At 39.7% G+C, this 20809-nt stretch overlaps 1 protein-coding gene across 4 annotated transcripts in view; it reads left to right on the top strand.

Moving 5' to 3' along the window:
• Positions 1–270: 270 nt before the first annotated feature.
• IFT88 (intraflagellar transport 88) overlaps positions 271–20809 on the top strand; it is a 61278-nt gene continuing 40739 nt past the window's right edge. The window contains exons 1-8 of one of the 4 annotated variants that reach the window (XM_070800309.1): positions 277–392; positions 1059–1226; positions 5892–5987; positions 9492–9554; positions 15885–15941; positions 17032–17085; positions 17704–17767; positions 18425–18494. In XM_070800309.1, the coding sequence (XP_070656410.1) occupies positions 5898–5987; positions 9492–9554; positions 15885–15941; positions 17032–17085; positions 17704–17767; positions 18425–18494 (398 nt within the window). In that variant the 5' untranslated portion in view covers positions 277–392; positions 1059–1226; positions 5892–5897. Of the gene's footprint in view, positions 393–1058; positions 1227–5891; positions 5988–9491; positions 9555–15884; positions 15942–17031; positions 17086–17703; positions 17768–18424; positions 18495–20809 lie in introns of all 4 variants that reach the window. The other 3 variants (XM_019971525.2, XM_019971526.2, XM_019971527.2) reach the window with 3 other exon arrangements.

Below are 20809 nucleotides of genomic sequence, written 5' to 3'. Positions count from 1 at the left end.
CGCCGGTGACCCGGCCTCCGGCTGAGTTCATCAGGATCTAGAAGACTGTGGCTTCCTTGCCTTCCGGTTCCCTGTGCCGGATTCCGCCATCCCCGCCGCCTCGCTAGGACCGCCTCTGTGCGGCCCCTCCTCCTGCCCACTTCCACGGGACCGGCCCCGCCCCGCCATCCAGGCCCCGCCTCAGGCCCCGCCCCTCAGGCCCTCGCCCCCGCCCTCCAGGCCTGTCTCTCTTGCTCTAAAGGCTCGGTCCCGCCCTCTCGCGGAGCACTGTGGGAGCGGCTTCCTTGGTTTCGCGCGTGGCAACGCCGCGGACGCGCCGCTCTCTGAAGAGTCCCGCCAAGGCCGCACCAGCCCCGCCGCGCTTGCGGTCGCCCTCCTCCACTCGCGGCGAGGTAGGGGAGGGCCCAGGGGCGGCGCGGGTACCAGGCGCCCTCTGAGGGGGCCGTGGAGGTGGGACACGGGAGGGGGCTCTGCCCTTCCCCCACCCCGCGCGGCCCTAAACCCCTCACCGCGAGTTCGTGACCGGAAGTTCTGAAATTCCCGGGAAGGCTCGGCGGGTGAGAGAGGCGCGAGCTCGGGCTCCCCTCACAGAGGTGGGCGCCCCCAGGCCGGAGTCGGCCCCCACCTCTGGGCGGCTGGCTGTCTGGTGCCGACCCCGGGGGACCCGGTCGGGACGGGGGCCCCGGGGGGACTTCCCGCGCTGAGTCCAGGAGGCGCCGTCCCGGGAGCTGCCTTTGCACCGGGCCTTGGTGGAGCTCGACCGCCTCACCTGGGCGCCTCACCTTTCCCCACTCGCACTCTCTGCATTTGTTCCCACCGTGTCGGTTTAGCCCGAGTTTCTCATAGATGAACTTTTTTGGTCTGGTTAGCTCAGATGAAAGGATCTCCAGTTGTAAAGCGGCTTGTTTTGCTGACAGACGTGTAAACTAAATTGACTTAAGTGGGGCTTGTAATCAGGAGGTTCTCCTTGAGCACAGTGGTCCTCAACGTGTGCTCCGTGGACCACATCAGCATCAGCAACACCTGATTAGAAACTTTTTTTTTTTTTTTCTGATTAGAAACTTGTTAGAACTCCACACTCCAAGGAATGAGGGTGATGACTCCCACCAGTGAATAAGAAACTGGTGAAGGCGGGGAGTGGCAATCTGATTTTAACAAATCCGTAGGTTTCTGGCAAACGCTAACCTTTGCGAACCATTGGTTTCACATTACCTGACCTAGAGCTTGTAAGTTAAAATTTTTTATATATCTTCTATCATAACTTAATACTTTCTGGAGGTATTTTGGAATGAACATTTATATATGATTGACATTTGCTTTTGTGGATTTTGCACAGAATAGGAGAAAATATTTGCTAATCGTTTCTCTGACAAGGTCTAATATAAAGAATATATAGGGATTTTTTTTTTTTTTTTTTGCGTGCCACAAGACTTGGTTTGTGGGACCAGGGAGTGAGGCCCCATGGCAGTGAACGTGCGGGGTCCTAACCACTGGACTGCCAGGGTACTCCTAAGGAATTCTTTTTTTTTTTTTTTTTAATTAAAGGATAATTGCTTTACAGAATTTTGTTGTTTTCTGTCAAATATCAATATGAATCAGATCAAAAAACCAATTTTTAAAAATGGGCAAAGCATCTGAAAAGAAAAAAAGTTACAGTTTTCAATAAGCATATGAAAGGTTGCTCAGCATCTTTAATCACTAAGGAAATCAAACCAAAAATTGAATCAAAACCATAAAGATATCACTTTTTGCCTGCTAGAGTGGCTTTAATCAGAATAGGGCCAGTAGCAGGTGTTGGCTGGGACATGGAGAAATTGGAACCTTCATTCACTGCTGGTGGGATGTAAAATGGTGCAGCCACTTTGGAAAAGCCTAGCAGCTCCTCCAAAAGTTAAACATAATGTTGCCAGCAATTCCATTCCTATATATATATATATATATACACACACACACTCAATAGAATTGAAAATACACGTCTGTACTAAAGCTAGTACAGATAATTCTGTACAGAATTCTGTAAATTCTGTATTTTTTAAACAATTAAAAAAAAAGAATGTACAGAACTAAAGAATGCACTAAAGAACTAAAGCATGCTCATTGTTTATACTGCAGTAGGTTTTTTTTTGTTTGTTTGTTTTGGGGGCTCTACTATGGGTTTGTGGGATCTTAGTTCATCCTGGAATGCAAAATCAAGTTGGCCTTAGGAAGCATCACTACAAACAAAGCTAGTGGAGGTGATGGAATTCCAGTTGAGCTATTTCAAATCCTAAAAGATGATGCTGTGAAAGTGCTGCACTCAATATGCCAGCAAATTTGGAAAACTCAGCAGTGGCCACAGGACTGGAAAAGGTCAGTTTCATTCCAATCCCAAAGAAAGGCAATGCCAAAGAATGTTCAAAGTGAAAGTGAAAGTCGCTCAGTTGTGTCTTACTCTTTGCGACCCCATGGACTTGGTCCATGGAATTCTCCAGGCCAGAATACTGGAGTGGGTAGCCTTTCCTTTCTCCGGGGGATCTTCCTAACCCAGGGATCGAACCTAGGTCTCCCACTTTGCTGGTGGATTCTTTACCAGCTGAGCCACAGAGGAAGCCCAAGGATACTGGAGTGGGTAGCCTATCCCAACCCAGGAATTGAACTAGGGTCTCCTGCATTGCAGGCGGATTCTAGAATGTTCAAACTACCAAACAGTTGCACTCATCTCACGCGCTAGCAAAGTAATGCTCAAAATTCTTCAAGCCAGGCTTCAGCAATACACGAACCGTGAACTTCCAGATGTGCAATCTGGTTTTAGAAAAGGCAGAGGAACCAGAGATCAAATTGCCAACATCTGCTGGATTGTCGAAAAAGCAAGCGAGTTCCATAAAAACATCTATTTCTGCTTTATTGACTATGCCAAAGCCTTTGACTGTGTGAATCACAACAAACTGTGGAAAATTCTTCAAGAGATGGGAATTCCAGACCACTTGACCTTCCCCCTGAGAAATCTGTATGCAGGTCAAGAAGCAACAGCTAGAACTGGACATGGAGCAACAGACTGGTTCCAAATCAGGAAAGGAGTACATCAAGGCTGTATATTGTCATCCTGCTTATTTAACTTATATGCAGAGTACATCATGAGAAATGCTGCACTGGCTGAAGCACAAGCTGGAATCAAGATTGCCAAGAGAAATATCTGTCACCTCAGATATGTAGATGACACCACCCTTACGGCAGAAAGTGCAGAAGAACTAAAGAGCCTCTTGATGAAAGTGAAAGAGGAGAATGATAAAGTTGGCTTAAAACTCAGCATTCAGAAAACAAAGATCATGGCATCTGGTCCCATCACTTCATGGCAAATAGAAGGGGAAACAATGGAAACAGTGACAGACTTTATTTTTGGGGGCTCCAAAATCACTGCAGATGGTGACTGTAGCCATGAAATTAAAAGACATTGTCTCCTTGGAAGGAAAGTTATGACCAACCTAGACGGCACATTAAAAAGCAGAGACATTACTTTGCCGACAAAGGTCTGTCTAGTCAAAGCTGTGGTTTTTCCAGTAGTCATGTATGGATGTGAGAGTTGGACAATAAAGAAAGCTGAGCACCAAAGAACTGATGCTTTTGAGCTGTGGTGTTGGAGAAGACTCTTGAGAGTCTCTTGGACAGCAAGGAGACCCAACCAGTCCATCCTAGAGGAAATCAGTCCTGAATATTCATTGGAAAGACTGATGCTGAAGCTGAAACTCCAATACTTTGGCCACCTGTTGTGAAGAACTGACTTATTGGAAATGACCCTTATGCTGGGAAAGATTGAAGTCAGGAGGAGAAGGGGATGATGGAGTATGAGATGGTTGGATGGCATCACCGACTCGATGGACATGAATTTGAGTAAACTCTGGGAGTTGGTGATGGACAGGGAGGCCTGGCGTGCTGCAGTCCATGGGGTCGCAAAGAGTCAGACACGACTGAGTGACTGAACTCAACTATGGGGCTAGTGGGATCTTAGTTCATCCAACAGGTATTGAACCCAGACCCTCCGCAGTGACAGCACTGAATCCTAACCACTGAAATGCCAGGGAATTCCCTTGTTTTTGTTTTTAGATTCCACAGATAAGTGAGATCATGCAGTTTTTGTCTTTCTCTATCTGGCTTAATTTCGCTCAGCATAGTGCCCTCTAAGCTTCCCAGGTGGTGCATAGTGCCCTCTAAGCTTCCCAGGTGGTGCAGTGGTAAAGAATCTGCCTGCCAATGCAGGAGATGCAGTTTTGATCCCTAGGTCAGGAAGATGCCCTGGAGAAGGAAATGGTAACCCACTCTAGTATTCTTGCCTGGGAAATCCCATGGACAGAGGAGCCCGGTGGGCTCCAGTTCATAGGATTGCAAAAGAATAGGATACTACTTAGTGACTAAACAACAATGCCATATAGATCCATCCATGATCATAATGGCAAAATTTCCTTTGGGGGGCTGAGTAATATTCCATTGTGTATGTGCACATGTGTTTGTGTATCACATTTTCTTTATCCAGTTATCCATCAATGGACACTTAGGTTGTTTCCATATCTTACTTGTTGGTAATGATGCAGCAAACATAGTGGTGCAGATACTTTTTTGAGTTACTATTTTCATTTGCTTCAGATAAATACCCAGAAGTGGAATTGCTAGATCATTCAGTAACTGTATTTTTAATTTTTTAGGAACCTCCATACTGTTCTCCATAGTGGCTTCATCAGCTTATATTCCTACCAATAGTGCCCAAGGGTTTCCTTTTCTCCACATCCTCATCAATGCTTCTCTCTAGTGTTTTTGACAATAACAATTCCAACCAGTGTGAGGTGCTATCTCCTTGTGTTTTTGATTTTATTTCCCTGATGACTAGTGAGGTTGAGCATCTTTTCATGACTATCTGTATTGTCTGATTTGGAAAAATGTCTATTTAGGTCCTCTGTCCATTTTTTAAAATATTGTATTTATTTTTGGGTCTTTGTTACTGTGTGAGGGCTTTCTCTAGCTGTGGTGAGCTGGGGCTGCTCTTCTTTGTGTTGCGTGGGCTTATTATAGCTTCTTTGTTGCAGAGCACAGGCTCTGAGCTCACCAACTTCAGTAGTTGTGGCACATGGGCTCAGCAGTTGTGGCTCAAAGGCTTTAGAGCACAGGCTCCATGGCATGTGAGATCTTCCCAGACTAGGGCTCGAACCCTTGTCCCCTGCATTGACAGGCGAATTCTTAGCCACTGGATCACCAGGGAAGTCCCCTCTACCTTTTCAATCGAGTTTTTGTTGTTGTTGAGTTACATGAGTTCTTTATATATTTTGGATATTAGCCCCTTATCAGATACATGATTTGCAAATATTTCTCCCAATTACCTTTTCATTTTGTTGATGATTTCATTTGCTGTGCAGAAACTTTTAAGTTTGATTTAGTCCCACTTACCTATTTTTAGTTTTGTTGTCATTTCTTTTGGTGTCAATTCCAAAAAAGATATCATCAAAACCGATGTCAAGGCACTTACCATCTATGTTTACTTCTACAAGTTTTATAGTTTCAAGTCTTATGCTCATTTCGCATTGATTTTTGTATATGGTATAAGGTAGGGGCCCAGATGTATTTTTTTGAATGTGGCTGGCTGTTTTTCCCAACACCATTTATTGAAGAGACTATCCTTTCTCCATTGTTTATTTTTGGGTCCCTTGTCATAAATTAATTGACTTTAAATGCACAGATTTATTGGGGCCTCTCTGTTCTGTTCCATTGACTTGTGTGTCTGTTTTGATACCTAGTTTTAAGAATTTGACACGAAAAACATTTAAGCCATAACATATGTAGACATAAATTTGACCAGAAAGGTTGTTATACTTTATTTCAATTAAGAATTATTTCAAGAATACATTTACAACAGTGATTTTTCATAGGTACAAATGATGCAAAATGTACACCTGGCCCCAGAAACAGATGAAGATGATCTTTATTCTGGCTATAATGACTACAATCCAACCTATGATACCGAGGTAAAAAAAAAAAAATTGTTTCATTGGTTTTTACTTTGGTCTTTGCTAACCAGCTGGTTTGTGAAAATTTTGGATTTGATGGTTCTGCTATATAATGCTTTAGATTAAGTTAAGTTGATTAAAAGCCTAGAAAAGTACTATTACTAAAGACTGTACTAACTTCTACCAATAGTAATAATCGCAGCAGAAGGGAAAAGCATAGAGATGTGAAAAAATGTTATGGAAAAGAATTCGGATCAATTATATTTTTGTATTCTTTTGCATTAGTTATCTGAATATGTATGTTAAAAGACTTAGATCCCTTGAGGTGCCTAAAATCGGTTTTTTTAATGCCCTAAATTTGAAATGTCATGTAGAGTTATTTTTCTTCTTTGAATTGAATTATACAAGTATTTTATAGAAAAACTAGAGAATAAAAGAAAAAATTAAAATCATAGAAACTGTTACCACCCAGAGATAAACATCAACTAAGTTACAGTGCTTAATGCTAAATGTTTCCCTATGCAGAAATATATGTGTGTGTGTGTATATATATGTACACTGTATGTCTATATGTTTTTGGAGACAATGGTATCATACTGTGTGTACTGTTTTGTAACCTGCTTTTTTCCTTTTATGAATGTTAACTTATGTCAACAAGCCTATATCTGCTTAATTAGTAGTATAGTAATTGTAGGATGAAATTGTTATTAAGACAATTATTTGATTATTTTAAATCTGTTTACATTGTGAGAGTTACAGTTTCCAAATTGTAAAAGACAAAAACCAAAAGAAGCTGCTTTATAAATTTACCTTGAATTAGTGTGTGAAACAATTTAAGGATGAAGGATGTGAGCATTAAATTTTCTTGCTAGTATGTGAGAATCAAATATTAGCATTCAGAGGACTTTAATTTAGGAACTTACATTCTATTCTCGAGTTTCACATGGCTTTCAGTCATTTTTGAAGTTTTTTCCTCTGGAGAAGAATGATGGTTTGTGAATTTGAGACTTAGAAAGCAAGAAGAGAAAATAGAAACTATTCATTTACTCTGTATGAAATAAAAATCTAGGAGATACTATTTATCATAGAAAATTTGAAAAATACAGAAGATTGGGGAAAAAAATAAAATGACAAATACTGTTACCTGGTGATGACCTGTACTATAGCAGGTCATAGCACCCATGTTTTGCTGTATTCCTTGTCTTTTTATATAGATAGGTGTGTCCCTCCCTATATATTTAATACAAACATCTGTATACAGGGATATGATTATACAGACTAATTTTTAAAAATATGTATTAAAACATGGGCATTTTCCTAAGTTAGTGTTAATTATGAAAGCCATTGAATCTTTCCCTTTCTCCCAGTTATAAAAGTTACATGTATAAAAAATACATATGCCCATTGTTGGAAAACAAAATTGTCCATAATCCCACCACTCAGAAATAACTACTGCTAATGTTTTGTTTGTCTTTCCTTCATGCATATACATAGAATTTTCTTTTAGAATGTTTGGAATTGAACTGACAGTTACTTTTCTGTTTGCTTATCTATTTTTGGCCATGTCATAAACAATATCTCATGATACTAAAAGTTTAAATATAGTTTTAATGGCTGCATAATACTGACTATATACAATTGATTACTTTCTGACTATAGGATAGTTATTTATAGTTTTCTGCCCCTATTAATAACAACAACACAATGAACAATTTTATGCATAAGTAATTTTTTACCTTGTGATCAAACATTTCTTGGGTAGAGTCCCACAAGTGCAAAAATGATCATCATAATCGTTTTTAATAATATCAGATAAACTGCCTAACTCTTCAGGTCATTACAATGTGGTTTCATTATCTATTAGTAACTTGAAGCAAATATTCAGAATATCATACACAAAAGTAAATTACACAGAAAAATAAAAATTTGGTTTACTCATGGTTTCCTTTTAATTAATTGGAATAAGTTAATATATAATTGAATTACTTGAAACAGTTGCTAAGGTGTTCATAGATCATGCAAATTGTTAATCAAATCATGAACAAAGGAAAAGAAATGACAAAAGTTGTGTTAGTTTGGTATTTGTAATTAGAGAATTTGTTGATAGGTTTTAGTTTATCATTTAGTTAGACTTTTTTGAGTTGATTAATTGAATTTTACTAATAATTTGGAATATTAGACTTCTTTTTCCTAAAAGGTGTGCCCAGGGGGCCCTTGGCTTACACTCATATGAAAGTTGCCTGGTTTCTATGGCTGAGTGAGATTTGTGTACTTCATTTTTTTTTTTCTTTTGAAGGGACTCAGCCATACATATACATGTATCCATTCTCCCCCCTCAACCCACCTCCCATCCAGGCTGCCACATAACATTGAGCAGAGTTCCATGTGCTACACAGTAGGGCCTTGTTGGTAATACATTTTAAATATAGCAGTGTTGTACTTACTTCATTTTATGTAGTTGATATGGAAGGTTATAAAGATTATTTGAAGTAAAACTAAAAAATGCTTGTACATAATCATGTTTAAAGTACGTTGTATTTTGTTCATGTGTAAAGTACATCCAGGTAATAAAAACACATTGTCTCCAGGGTTTTAAAAAGCTAATTGATACTGACTCTATTTTTTTTTTTTTTAAGTGTATTGTTTGTTTTTTAGTAATCGGCAAGTATATTTCTGTGGGAAGTAGACTGGAGTGAGTCAGAGGCGAGTGTGAGAAGTGTGCACTGATGTTTATAGAGGGCTGGACCCAGAGCTTGTGGTGGTGAAGGAGCTAGAGGCAAAGACTGGTTATGCTGACAGTTGGAAAATAGCATTTTGTCCAGGAAACCTGGGAGCCCTGGTAACTTGCCCCTGACTAATGTGACTTTCCTCAGGTTCCTGAGGGAGAACGTGAGCACCGGTCAGGAATCAGCAAAGCACAGTAACGTTTTATGTCAGCTGAGCCTTTGGTTCCAAAGCATGACAGGTTGGACTCAGTGGAGCCTCAGCTGGCTCCAGTCTGAGTCTCAGACTTTACCTCTCCCTGAGATGAAAAACCATTTTCACTTGGGAGATGAGACAAGAGAGTTTGCCCAATTTCTGGGAGAGGATGCAGCTTTTTCTGTCCTCAGCTTCTCAGGTAAGGCTAGTAGCCACAGCCCAGGATATGGAAGAAGAGAGGAGGGAGAAAGGACGGAGTGGGTGATTCTCTGTTCTTGCTGCTCCACTGACTTGGAAGAGAGAGACAAGAAAGACTTGATCTTGGGACCAGGCACGCTGACAGTACCCATTGAACCAGTAGCCAGTTGTGTCCTTGAACTTGACTAGATTGTCAGTGCTCCTCTCCCCAAGGGAGAGAGGGCTTTTGGTATTTCGTGTCCTGTAAAGGGGAAGTTGAGGACAGGAGTCCTTGAGCCCTACGTGGACGTCAGCAGATGTAGAAAGATGGATCCTAGAGGACCCTAAACACCAAACAGTAGTGGTTAAACATTTTTAAAAATTTGTCACCTCACATTGAATGTTAAATTTGCCATTTTGTTTTAGGAATTGGAGAATGACACAGCCTTTCAGCAAGCTGTGAGAACTAGTCATGGCAGAAGACCTCCAGTAAGTGAATTTTTTTTATTATGGTTAAAAAAACAACTAACAAAGCTTACCCTGTTCATTGTTTTTAAACGTACACATTGGGAGTGCTAAATTAATTCCCATTGTTGTGAAACAGACCCCTAGAACTTTCCATTTTCCCAAACTGAGGCTCTATCCTCACTGAACAACAACATCCTCCAGCTGCTGGCCCCACCTTTCTACTCTCTATCTCTAAGTATTTGCCTGTTCTAGGTGCCTCACGTAAGTGGAATCTAACAGTTATTTCACTCAGCATAACGTCTTCAAGGTTCATCCATGGTGTAGCAGGTGTCCGGGTTTCCTTCCTTTCTCAGGCTTAATGACATTTCATTGTCTGGATGGACCACATCTTGTTCTGCACATACTTGGGTTGCTTCCACCTGTTGGCTGTTGTGAGCAGCACTGCTGTGAACTTGGGGACACAAATATCCTGAGGCCCTGTTTTCGAGGTGTATATCTGAAAGTGGGGTTGCTGGATTGTATGGTAGTTCCGCCAGCAGTGCACACAGGCTCCAGTTCCTCTACCCCTCACTAACACTTGTTATTTTCTGTTTTTTGATAGTCACAGTTTTAATGGGTATGAGATGTTTCTCATTGTGGTCTTGATTTGCATTTCTCCGATTATTAGTGATGTTATCTTTTCATATACTTTTTGGTCATTTGTGTATGATCTTTGAAGAAATGTCTGTTCAAGTATTTTGCCCTTTTTTAAGCTGGGTTATTTAATGTTTTGTTGTTGAGTTGTAGGAGTTCTTTATTGGATATATGCTTTGCAGATATTTTCTCCCATTCTGTAGGTGGCTGTTTTTTATTCTGTTGATTGGATCCTCTGACCCACAAAAGGCTTTATGTTTGATGTGCTCCCATTTGTCTGTTTTTGCTTAAGTTGCCTGTGCTTTTTGATGTCATATCCAAGAAATCATTGCTAAGTCCAATGCCATGAAATTTTCCTCTGTTTTTTTTCTAGCAGTTTTATAGTCTTTTAGGTTTTAGGTCTTATGTTTGGGCCTTTAATCTACTTTGAGTTCATTTTTGAATGTTCTGTAAGATTAAGGGTCCAATTTCATTGTTTTGCATGAGGATATCCAGTATTCTCAGTGCCATTCAGGAGACTGACCTTCCCCCTTGTGTGGTCTTGACACCCTTGTTGAAAGTCATTCCTTCCGTTGGTTTCTTATGCAAGCACCACATTGTTTCCAGTGCAGTAGCGTTGAAATATGTTTTGAAATCAGCAGATAGGAGTCCCCCAACTTAGATCTTTTTCAAAATTTTTCGGCTCTCCAGGGTCTCTTAAGATTCCAAATGAGTTTTAGGTTGGATTTTCCCATTTCTTAAAAAAAAAAAAAATGACATTGGGATTTTGGTATAGATTGCATTGAATCTGTGCGTTGCTTTGAGTAATATAGATATCTTTTTTTAAGTAATTTATTTATATTTGGCTGTGCTGGGTCTTTGTTGCTGCACATGCACTTTCTCTAGTTGCAGTGTGTGGGCTTCTCGTTGTGGTGGCTTCTCTTATGGACTGTGGGCTCTAGGGTATGTGGGCTGCAGTAGTTGTGGCTCATGGGCTTAGTTGCCCTGAGGCATGTGGGTTCTTCCCTGACCAAGGATCGAACCCGTGTCCCCAATTCTTTTTTTTTTTTTAATCCAGAATATATTTTGAAAACTTTTACACTGATACCAAAGCCAGGCAAAGACACTACAAGAAAATTACAAATATCCTTTTTGAATACTGACCTAGAAACCCTGAACAAAATATAAGCAAACCAAAGCAGTATATTATAAGGGTTATACACTATGACCAAGTGGGATTTATTCCTGGAACTTGAGAATGGATCAACAGACAAAAATTAATCAATGTGATATGTCACCTTAATAGAATGAAGGGAAAAAAAGCCCAAATCATCTCAATTGATGCAATAAAAGAACTTGACAAAATTCCACATCCTTTCACAATAAAAACACGTAATGAACTAGAAATAGAAGGAAACTCACCATGATAAATAAGAAAACCCCACTGCTAACAACATATTTGGTGGTAAAAGACCAAAAGCTTTTCCCCTAGAATTAGGAATAATGCCCACTTTTGCCACTTCCAATCAATTATAGGGTGGGTATAGTCTTAACCACTGGACCACCAGGGAAGTTCAATATAGATATCTTAACAATATAAAGTTTTATAGCCTTGAATACAGGATGCCTTTCCATTTATTTCTTTTTCAGTTTCTTATAGCAATGTTTTATAGTTTACAGTATATCTAGTAAGTTAATTTCAAAGAATTTTTATGCTCTTGAGAATATAAATATTATTTATGTAAGACACTGGGATATGTTTAACCAAAACATTATTTTTAAAAAATTTGTCTTTCTAATTTTTAATGTTATGTAAATATTGATCTTTGAAAACACTGGGGGTTAAGTTGCAAATTACACCTCCCTTGGATTAATGACCGTCCACTAATTAATCCTCCACCAGTATATACATGGCTAAAGTGATTGTTTTCAGTGTTATTAGTAAAGTTTTTATATGTCACACAGAGAATAGACTTCTGCCTTCCACAGTGCGTGAACTCTACCGAGTGTCTTTTGTAGTTGAAAATAAACAAGGTTGGCACTAGGTAAAGTGAGAAGTACAGAAAGTTCTATGCCTAGTATTCTGCCCACCCATGGCTCCAGAGCAGTGGTTCTCAGTGCTCACTCGCCCACCTGCCCTGGCACATGTTTGCCTGGAGATATTTTTAGTTCTCATAACTTGGACCAGTGCCTAGCATCTCAGAGGCAGCAGGCCACCCCACAGTAAGTTACCTAAAAGAGCTCAGAAGTGCCAGGTCGACAGGCTGTTAGGGAGTGAATCCCCTGCTGTAGTTGGCGTGTCCTCCCACCTGGCCTCCCTCACTCTGTCAGGGCCTCTTCCCTCCCACCATACTTAACTGTTCTGCAATAATGAAAGGTCTGCATTAAACCACTTCCAGTGGGAAGGACCTTGCCTGTCATATTTGTGGGGTTCCCTCCTCAAAGTTAGAGAGCACGGCAGTCCACAGGACTGTCCTCACTTCTAATTCCAGCTGCAGGCACCTTCAGCATCTGTAATTTTCTGAAAAGGCTCAAAGAACTCACTGAAAGCTATTATACTTAACGGTTTATTTCAGGAGAAGGATACAGGTTAAATCTGCTGAGAGAAGAGAGACCTGGGGCAGAGTCTGGGAGGTCAGACATGGGGGGTCTGGTTGCCCTTTCCCTGTGGAGCCCTGGGTGGCTTTAACCCCCCCGACCCCTCTGTGTGGTGACGGTACTTGTAGAGCCGGCAAGGAGGCCCTCCCATGACTCTGATGTCCAAGGTGTTAATGGGGCTCCATCACACACTGTCCTTGTGGCTGCCCATTAGTCTCTAGCCCCTCGTGGAGGTTCAAGCTAATATATCTGGGAGTTAGACTGTCTGGTGGCCAAAGCCCCCCAGGGAAACAGGGATGTATCAGGCAGGACATTACAGGGGCATACAGATCACCCACCTGTAGTGAAGGGCAAAGCCAGTACTCTCTTTGGGTAAAGTCAGTTCTTGCCTACACATTCCATAAGCTGTATTTGAATTTTAAGGTTACCTTCATTATGGAAAGGAAAACTAGATTAAGTTCTTGCACTTGGCTAATGACAAGACTGTAACCTTTTAGAAGAGGTAAACTGTCTTATTTATTGATCTTTTCTTTGTTTGCTGTGGGTACTCCACAGATCTTTATATCACAACTTAGTGAATAAGTGAAAGCCTTCAGTTTAGTGATTTGGTATATCAACAAGTCACTATATATGATAGTGATTTGGTGTATCAACAAATCACTATATATGATAATGTCTCCAAGCTGGCCCTTCATTGATGTTTAGAAATGACTTCAGAGACCCTCATGTTATAGAAAGGAAACAAGGCTGGGAGTAGAGGTCTCACAGTTACCTGTAACCAGGACAGAGAGTAGGTCGCCACCCCTTTGAATGATATTGTCATCACACCCTATTTACTGTATTAAATGGGAAAAAACTGTGCAACTTTTATAGGAGAGGCACTGGGCAAAGAGTAAAGTGGACACAAATAGAAATTACAAGGCATATTGTAATTTGTGTTGTAAAAAGAGTATAAATTGCTCTGGGACCACAAAGATAAGTTCTTTATTCCTAGTTGGGACAGTCAGGAGATAAATGTACAGTTGAATATTTAAGGATGTGTGCAGTTAAGATCAGCCTTGAGGTATGTGAGGAAAGGCTTTGTGGGTGAGGGTGCGGGGTGAGTAAGGAGCAAGGAGACACAGAATCTAGTCTTTCTAAGAGATCAGTCCAGTGCCAAGAGTAAAAACTGGAAGAACAGATCTAGTCATTAGTGAGTGATTAAACAGAAAAATAGTCTCTTTCCTTCAGTTTGTTCTCACAGAAAAGTTTTGCTGGGACCCACATCCTTCCTTTTCATGTTTTTCCAAGACCTGTTATCTGTCAGTGGTCAAGTTTGTTAATGATTTTGTTCAAATGTTCAGTATTTTTATTGATTTGGGGGGGGTACGCGGGAATTGAAGTTCTATTATTATCAATGAGAAAAATAGATCATACACTATGATAGTGAATTTCTTTGTTTAGGTTTTTGTTTTATATATTTTTATGTTGTCTTTTATTGTTATGAAATGTCCTTCTAGCTAGTAGTGCTTTGTGTCTGTTTCGTCAGTTGTTCGTACATTGCTGTAGCTCCCCAGGTGCTCTTTTGTCTAGTGTTTGCATTGTATGTCGTCCCCATTTTTTCACTTCCAGCTTTCTCAGATCTGTGTATTTGAGATATATTTCTTAGAGAAATATTTTTTATTAGCAACATGAATAGAATTCTGTTTTTTTAATATTGTCAGATAATCTTATTCTTTTAGTGAAGTATTTCATCTACTTACATTTAGTGAAATTGGTTTCATTTGTTGCCTTAGTATTTGCTTTGTTTTTTCCTTCCTTATGTTTTATTTCTCTCCATTCTTACCTTTTTTTGTTTGATTTTTATTACATTTCTCCCTCTGTTATCTTGGGAGTTTACATTCCTTGACCATTCTTTTAGTGTTTTTGTAAAGATTACAGTACTCATCTTTTAACTTATCAAAGTCTAGTATAATTTAATATTTTACTACTTTCTGGACAATGCCAAATTTTTACATAATTTTCAGTTCTAGGATTTCCACTAATCCATTTTCCGTAGTTTTCAGTTCTGTACTGAAATTGTCAATCTTGTCTTTTGATTCACTGAACATGTTGAGCATGCTGGTCAGAGCCTGTGTTTGATATTTCTTTCCATCATATGATTCCCCTTCTGCATGTCTTTCCATTTTGTTTCTCTTGGATTTTGATTAGGGACTCTTGCTCCTATGTGTTTGGTTGTTTTAGACTGAATGCCAGACATTGTAAGTGAGATATTTTAGAGATAATTTAAAGCATGTGTCTGTGCTGTCTGGAATGATAACCACTAGCCATGTTGTGGCTATTTATATCTAAATCATTAAAAAGTAAGTAAAAATTTAAAATCCAGATGTTACTGCCTGAGCCACATTTCAGATGCTCAACAGCCTTATCTGGGCAGGTGTCTTTTATTGGAGAGAATTTACTTTTGTGTATGGCTGCAGAGATGCTTGGAACACTGAATCACCTCAACCCAGTTGAATGTGAAATGTTTCTAAATTGGGCTCAGGTCTTACACAGGCTGATTGACCTTCCAGTCTGAGTAAAGCCTTATGAGGTTACAGTTTAAAGTTTGGAGGAGTCCCAGGGCTGCCCCCCTCAGCAGACCCCCTCTAGGGTTTGTCTGTTCAGCCCAGTGCATCTGTGAAAAGCTCCGTGATCAACTATGACTACAATTTTGTGATCAACATGCTTTGTATCTTTATTTCAGAGATGAGAACATTTATATTCAGAGAGGTAAAGTAAACACAGCAAGTAGAGGGAGAGCTGAGATTCAAACCCAGGGTCCCTGACTCCAGATCCAGTGTCTGTTGTTAGACCCAGTGTCTGGTGGTAATAATCATGCAGAATTAATGGTAGGTGTGTCCATTGGAGACTCCTGTATCCCACTGACCCACAGGTCACTCTAAAGTCCCTTTTCTCCTTTCAGATGAGTTCCAAAATAGACCTTCTCAATACTTAAAATACTCCAGCTCCTTAATATTTAGAATAATTTAAAAGAAATTATTCTAAATGTTATGTAAATATTTCCCTACTGATAAGTCTGTATTTTCCATTTCTTTTCCAGTTTTCTATTATATAACTTGATCTGAATTCTATTAACTATTTTTTTTTTTCCTCCCCAAGATAACTGCTAAAATACCAAGCACAGCAGTTTCTAGACCTGTAGCTACTGGATATGGGGTATGTTTTCTTAAGCTGAAGATATGAAGATACATTTTCTCATATATAAGTTCACTTTAGGCAGTTTTAAATAAGTCTGGCTACCTTTCAGCTCATGATCCAGGTGTATTTTCCATTTTGAATAGTGATGAATATTATAAATTGTTGATAAATAACTTTGGATATTCTAGTCATTTTGATTGTAAATAAAATGTTTTGCTATCTTTTCCTGTCTGTAAACATTGTGTTTGTTGATTGACCTTTCATTTTCTATATCATATAACCAAGTGTCATGTGTATTACATTTGTGTATTTTGTGTGAAGTTAGTCTTATATAAATGTAATGTTTATAATTTCTAAAAATTTACTAAGTAATACATGAAAAAATAAAATTGAAGAAAAATTTCAGAGGCATATATAATTGGGTCTTGCTTTTATTTGAGATCTTTGGAGGAAAGATGCTATATAAAAATCCATAAAATCTTTTGAATCTGGCCCAAATTACAAATAGTTTGGATGTTTTCACTTTTGCTAAATAGTAGAGAAATGGGAGGAAAATGAAGGAATGAGATGAAATAGCATTTCCTAGTCTTTCTGATAATATTTCTTAGGGGTCGTAAAGATGGCTTCAGAACCTAGAGTCCTGGGCACTGGCCTTCCAGTTGTCCCCTTCCTGTGGACAGAGAGAGTGGCCTTAACGTTGTATAACAGTGTATTGTGTGAAACATCCATTTATTAATCAGTCAGAGCAGGTATCACTCATGAATTTGGTTTTGGTGATGTTTCTGAACAGGAGTTAGCGAGCTTTTCTGTGAAGAGCCCGGGAGGTTTAGGCTCTGGGAGACCCAGTTGTGCATCTGTGGAGAGGTAGCCAGAGACAGCATGTAGACGAAGGGAGTGTGGCTCTGTCCCATATAAGGGCCGAGGGATGTAGTTTGCTGATGCCTGTCTTAGAGTTTTATTGTTTGATCCTATATCCTTGGGAGATAAAAGGTTTACTTGCCAGTAGAATGAAGGAAAGAAAGTTATAAAGAAACTTTTATAGCTTGGTTTATAAAATTAAGTGTAGAAGTTTTTTGGAATCATTTTAACTTAGTTTTTTGTTCACTAGTCCAAGACCTCCCTGGCGTCGTCAATGGGAAGACCGATGACAGGGGCTATTCAGGTATCCCCATGTGTGGGTTTGCATCTTGGGCCTTTCTTGTGATTTAGAATATTATTACCAAAGTTTTTTTTTTTTAAGATATTACTTACATAGTGACCCTGATTCTTTAAACTGTGAGCTAATATTTGAACTGCTTGAAATCTTTGGTGGCAGTCTCTGGATTTATCACTATTTACTCAGGTCTCAAGTGAAATCCCACAGGGAAATGGACATAGGCCTTCTAGTTTGTCTGTAGGATGGACTCTGGGACCCGGTTCTCCTGCGCTGTCATTTCCAGTGGCTTCTATGGTTTCTCTCATAGGCCTACAGGAGACCAGCCCAAAGTAGGGAGTAGCCAGCTACTAAGCTATATAAGGTACTACTGAAAACCCAAAAGAGTGTTTTTCTTTTCAAACTGGGAGTAAGTCCAGTTCGACTGAAGAATTGAAATTTTATAGGACAAAGGAAAAGTTCAGACAGGTTGACACGTGAGGAGGCAGAAGTGAGGAACAGTAGGGAGGGATTATAAACCTCTGTTCAAGACTGGGGTTTTATTAAGATGTGTATCATGTGCAGAACTGTAAATAAGAGGTAGATCATATGTAAGAACACTTTTTAAATGATTCTTGTTCTCCTAAGGATGGAGTTACTAGACCCATGACAGCAGTGAGAGCCGCTGGCTTTACCAAGGGAGCTTTGAGAGGTTTGTTACATTATTTCAGCTATTAATTTTTTTTCAAATCTTTTAATTTTTAAACTGTTTTTGTATGTTTAAATATATTATCATTTTAAATAAAACTTAACATGTCATTGATTATTTTAGGATTAGAGTCAGGAAAAGGGTGGTGGGAGTGTTCTGCATCTCGGTTGAGGTGTAGTCACACTGCATGTCATGTCAGATCATGCCACGCTGCGCACTGAAAATTTGTCTGTGAGTTAGAGCTAAAGAATCAAAAGTGAAAATAGTATTTAAATAGATGATAAGTTAAATAATAGTTTTAAAATAAAACTTCTGTGACAAAATTAATGTTTATGATACCAATAATGAAAATTAAAAAGCCAATACCAGGTTATTAATCCCATGATTGACAGTTAAGAATTCATAACAGAGATAGATTACTGTGGGGAGAAATAAGTACTGAGTATGTATTTTTGTTTTTACATGGTAATGCAGTTTTATTTACATGGTTTTATGTATGTTAAAAATCTTACCAGTTACTCAATATAAAGAATACTCATATAAGCATAAAAAAGGTCCATTCCATTTAATAAATAGGTGAATTAGCATGCGCAGGATTTCACATTTCCTCTGATTGTGTGGATGCACACTGAATGTGACCTCTTGACTGCTGTGTCCCAGGCTCTGCGTTTGACCCTCTTGGACAGTCGTGGGGCCCGGCACCACCCCTGGAGGCCAGGAATGAAGACAGGTATGCAAGTCCTGTGCTTCTTTGCTATGGTGGTTGCATGTCTTCTTTGCAAAACTTCTTTGAGAAGTTTTTACTTCTCAACTACATAATCCTTACGTATTTTGAAAGTTTGTGTCAGCAGAATAGTAATCAAAGCATTGTCCTAGCGTCTAGGAAGAGACTCACGTCTAAGAAAGGCAGCCCCATGAATCTGTGCAGTTTTACTGGAGCACATTGAAGGCGTGTCTCATTTTTATGGGTGCCAGTATTGATTCTCTTGAAGGCCAAATGTGGTTGTGTGTGTAATAGATATTCTTATTTTAAAAGCATACTTCAAAGAAAAAAAAATTAAGAAAATATATGTTTGTTATATTGATATTGAGAAATTTAATTTTTTATAGTATTAGTTTCATGCTAGTAGAGAGTAGCTAAAAGCTACGGCGTAAATTTAGCTGTGTAGCATGTACTGATACCTGAGCACTGTGAATCTATACATTTTTCAAATAACAGCAGCCAACGCTCACAGTGTGCTCACTCTTGGCTTTTCTCAAGGACTTCCTGTCCTCATGATTCCAAGAGGGTCATGGGAGTCTGGAACCTTCATGTAGTCGTTCACACCTAGACTCAGAAGATGCCCAGTCTCAGGTCCCCTTTGAGAAGCAAAGGCTTTTCTGGGAGACATCTGCCCGGGGCAGATTGTCTTTGTTTCTCATTGGCCAGAATCTCAGCACAGGTATCTGATGGAACCAGATGATTGGCTGGGGAAGGAGACGCTTCTGTAGCCTGGCTTCAGAACACAGGGTGGCGGGCGAGTGCCTGTGGGGGTGTCCCACAGGGTCTGCACACAGGGTTCATTCTCCTGGTGTCTGGTGGGGATGGGGCAGTTACTGCCACTGTCTTCATGCAGTTCTCTTACAGATTTTTAGCTTTTAATTTTTATATTGACATTTTAGGCTTAAAAGTAACACTCTGTAAGCACTGTTTAAAGACATTTATTAGAATGTTTCAGACAACTTGAAAATAGAATTCTGTACTTAAATTCTGAACTTTCTAACTTTTACAAAGCCACCATCTATTGTATTCATTTACTCAGAATTTTGCAGATCTCTATAAATAAATTTGTTGCCTTAATCCCAGGTTTTACTGAAGAATATGATTTTATAGACCTAATTTGTTCCTGTATTCTTTTTAAAAGTCTGTTTGAAGAGAATTAGGAGAATTGATGTTTATTCTGATGTATTTGTAGTAGAAGTTTGTTTAGGCAGTGATGTACATACAGAGTGTTGTGGTACTTTGTTGGAAGAAAGTGGTAATGAAACAACAGGCTGGTTTAAAATGTGATTGGTTTGGGGATACTTCGTGTGCTACTGATGGAGTCAAGATTTTTTAAACTTCTTTACCTTGTTAGAAGTCTCTGTGGGGAGTTCTCTGTTGTGGTCCAGTGATTAGGACTCCGGGCTTTTATTAACGTAGTCTGGGTTCCATCCTTGGTTATCCCACAAGCCGTGCTCCTTGGCCAAAAAAAACCCAACTCTGGTATCTATTTGGTAGTAAATCATAATAATTTTTCTCTCTTTTATGGGGGCTTCAGTTATTCCACCATTGATAAAATTTTCATTTGCCATAGGATCCACTTCCCTTCAGGAATGGTATTAACAATATAATAACATGGGCCCTAGAGTTACCTTCGGAGAAGGCAATGGCACCCCACTCCAGTACTTTTGCCTGGAAAATCCCATGGACGGAGGAGCCTGGTGGGCTACAGTCCATAGGGTTGCGAAGAGTCAGACACGACTGAGCGACTTCACTTTCAACTTTTCACTTTCATGCATTGGAGAAGGAAATGGCAACTCACTCCAGTGTTCTTGCCTGGAGAATCCCAGGGACGGCGGAGCCTGGTGGGCTGCCGTCTATGGGGTCACACAGAGTCGGACACGACTGACGTGACTTAGCAGCAGCAGAGTTACCTTATTTGTGTTCAAACCTTGGCTCTGTAACTTACCAGCTGTATGATCTCAGGCGTAATACTTAGCTTTCTTTCTTTCTTTTTTTGGGCCTCCCCACACCACTTGTGGGATCTCAGTTCCCCAACCAGAGATTGAACCTGAGCCTCCTGCAATGGAAGCATGCAGAGTCCTAACCACTGGACTGCCAGTACTTAACTTTGTAAACCTCAGTTTCCCTGTCAGTTAAATGAAATAACGATAGTACTTGTATGAAATATTTTTTTGAAGATTAAGTGACATAATTAGGGTAAAGCATTTAGCTCAAAATTAAATTACCCTTATGCTGAAAAAACATTAGCTATTATTTACTATTATTATGAATATATACTG

Source organism: Bos indicus, chromosome 12 (assembly GCF_029378745.1).
Source record: "Bos indicus isolate NIAB-ARS_2022 breed Sahiwal x Tharparkar chromosome 12, NIAB-ARS_B.indTharparkar_mat_pri_1.0, whole genome shotgun sequence".
Lineage (NCBI taxonomy): Eukaryota > Metazoa > Chordata > Mammalia > Artiodactyla > Bovidae > Bos > Bos indicus.
Note: the sequence above shows the minus strand (reverse complement) of the source record. Positions and strands in the feature narration are given on the sequence as shown.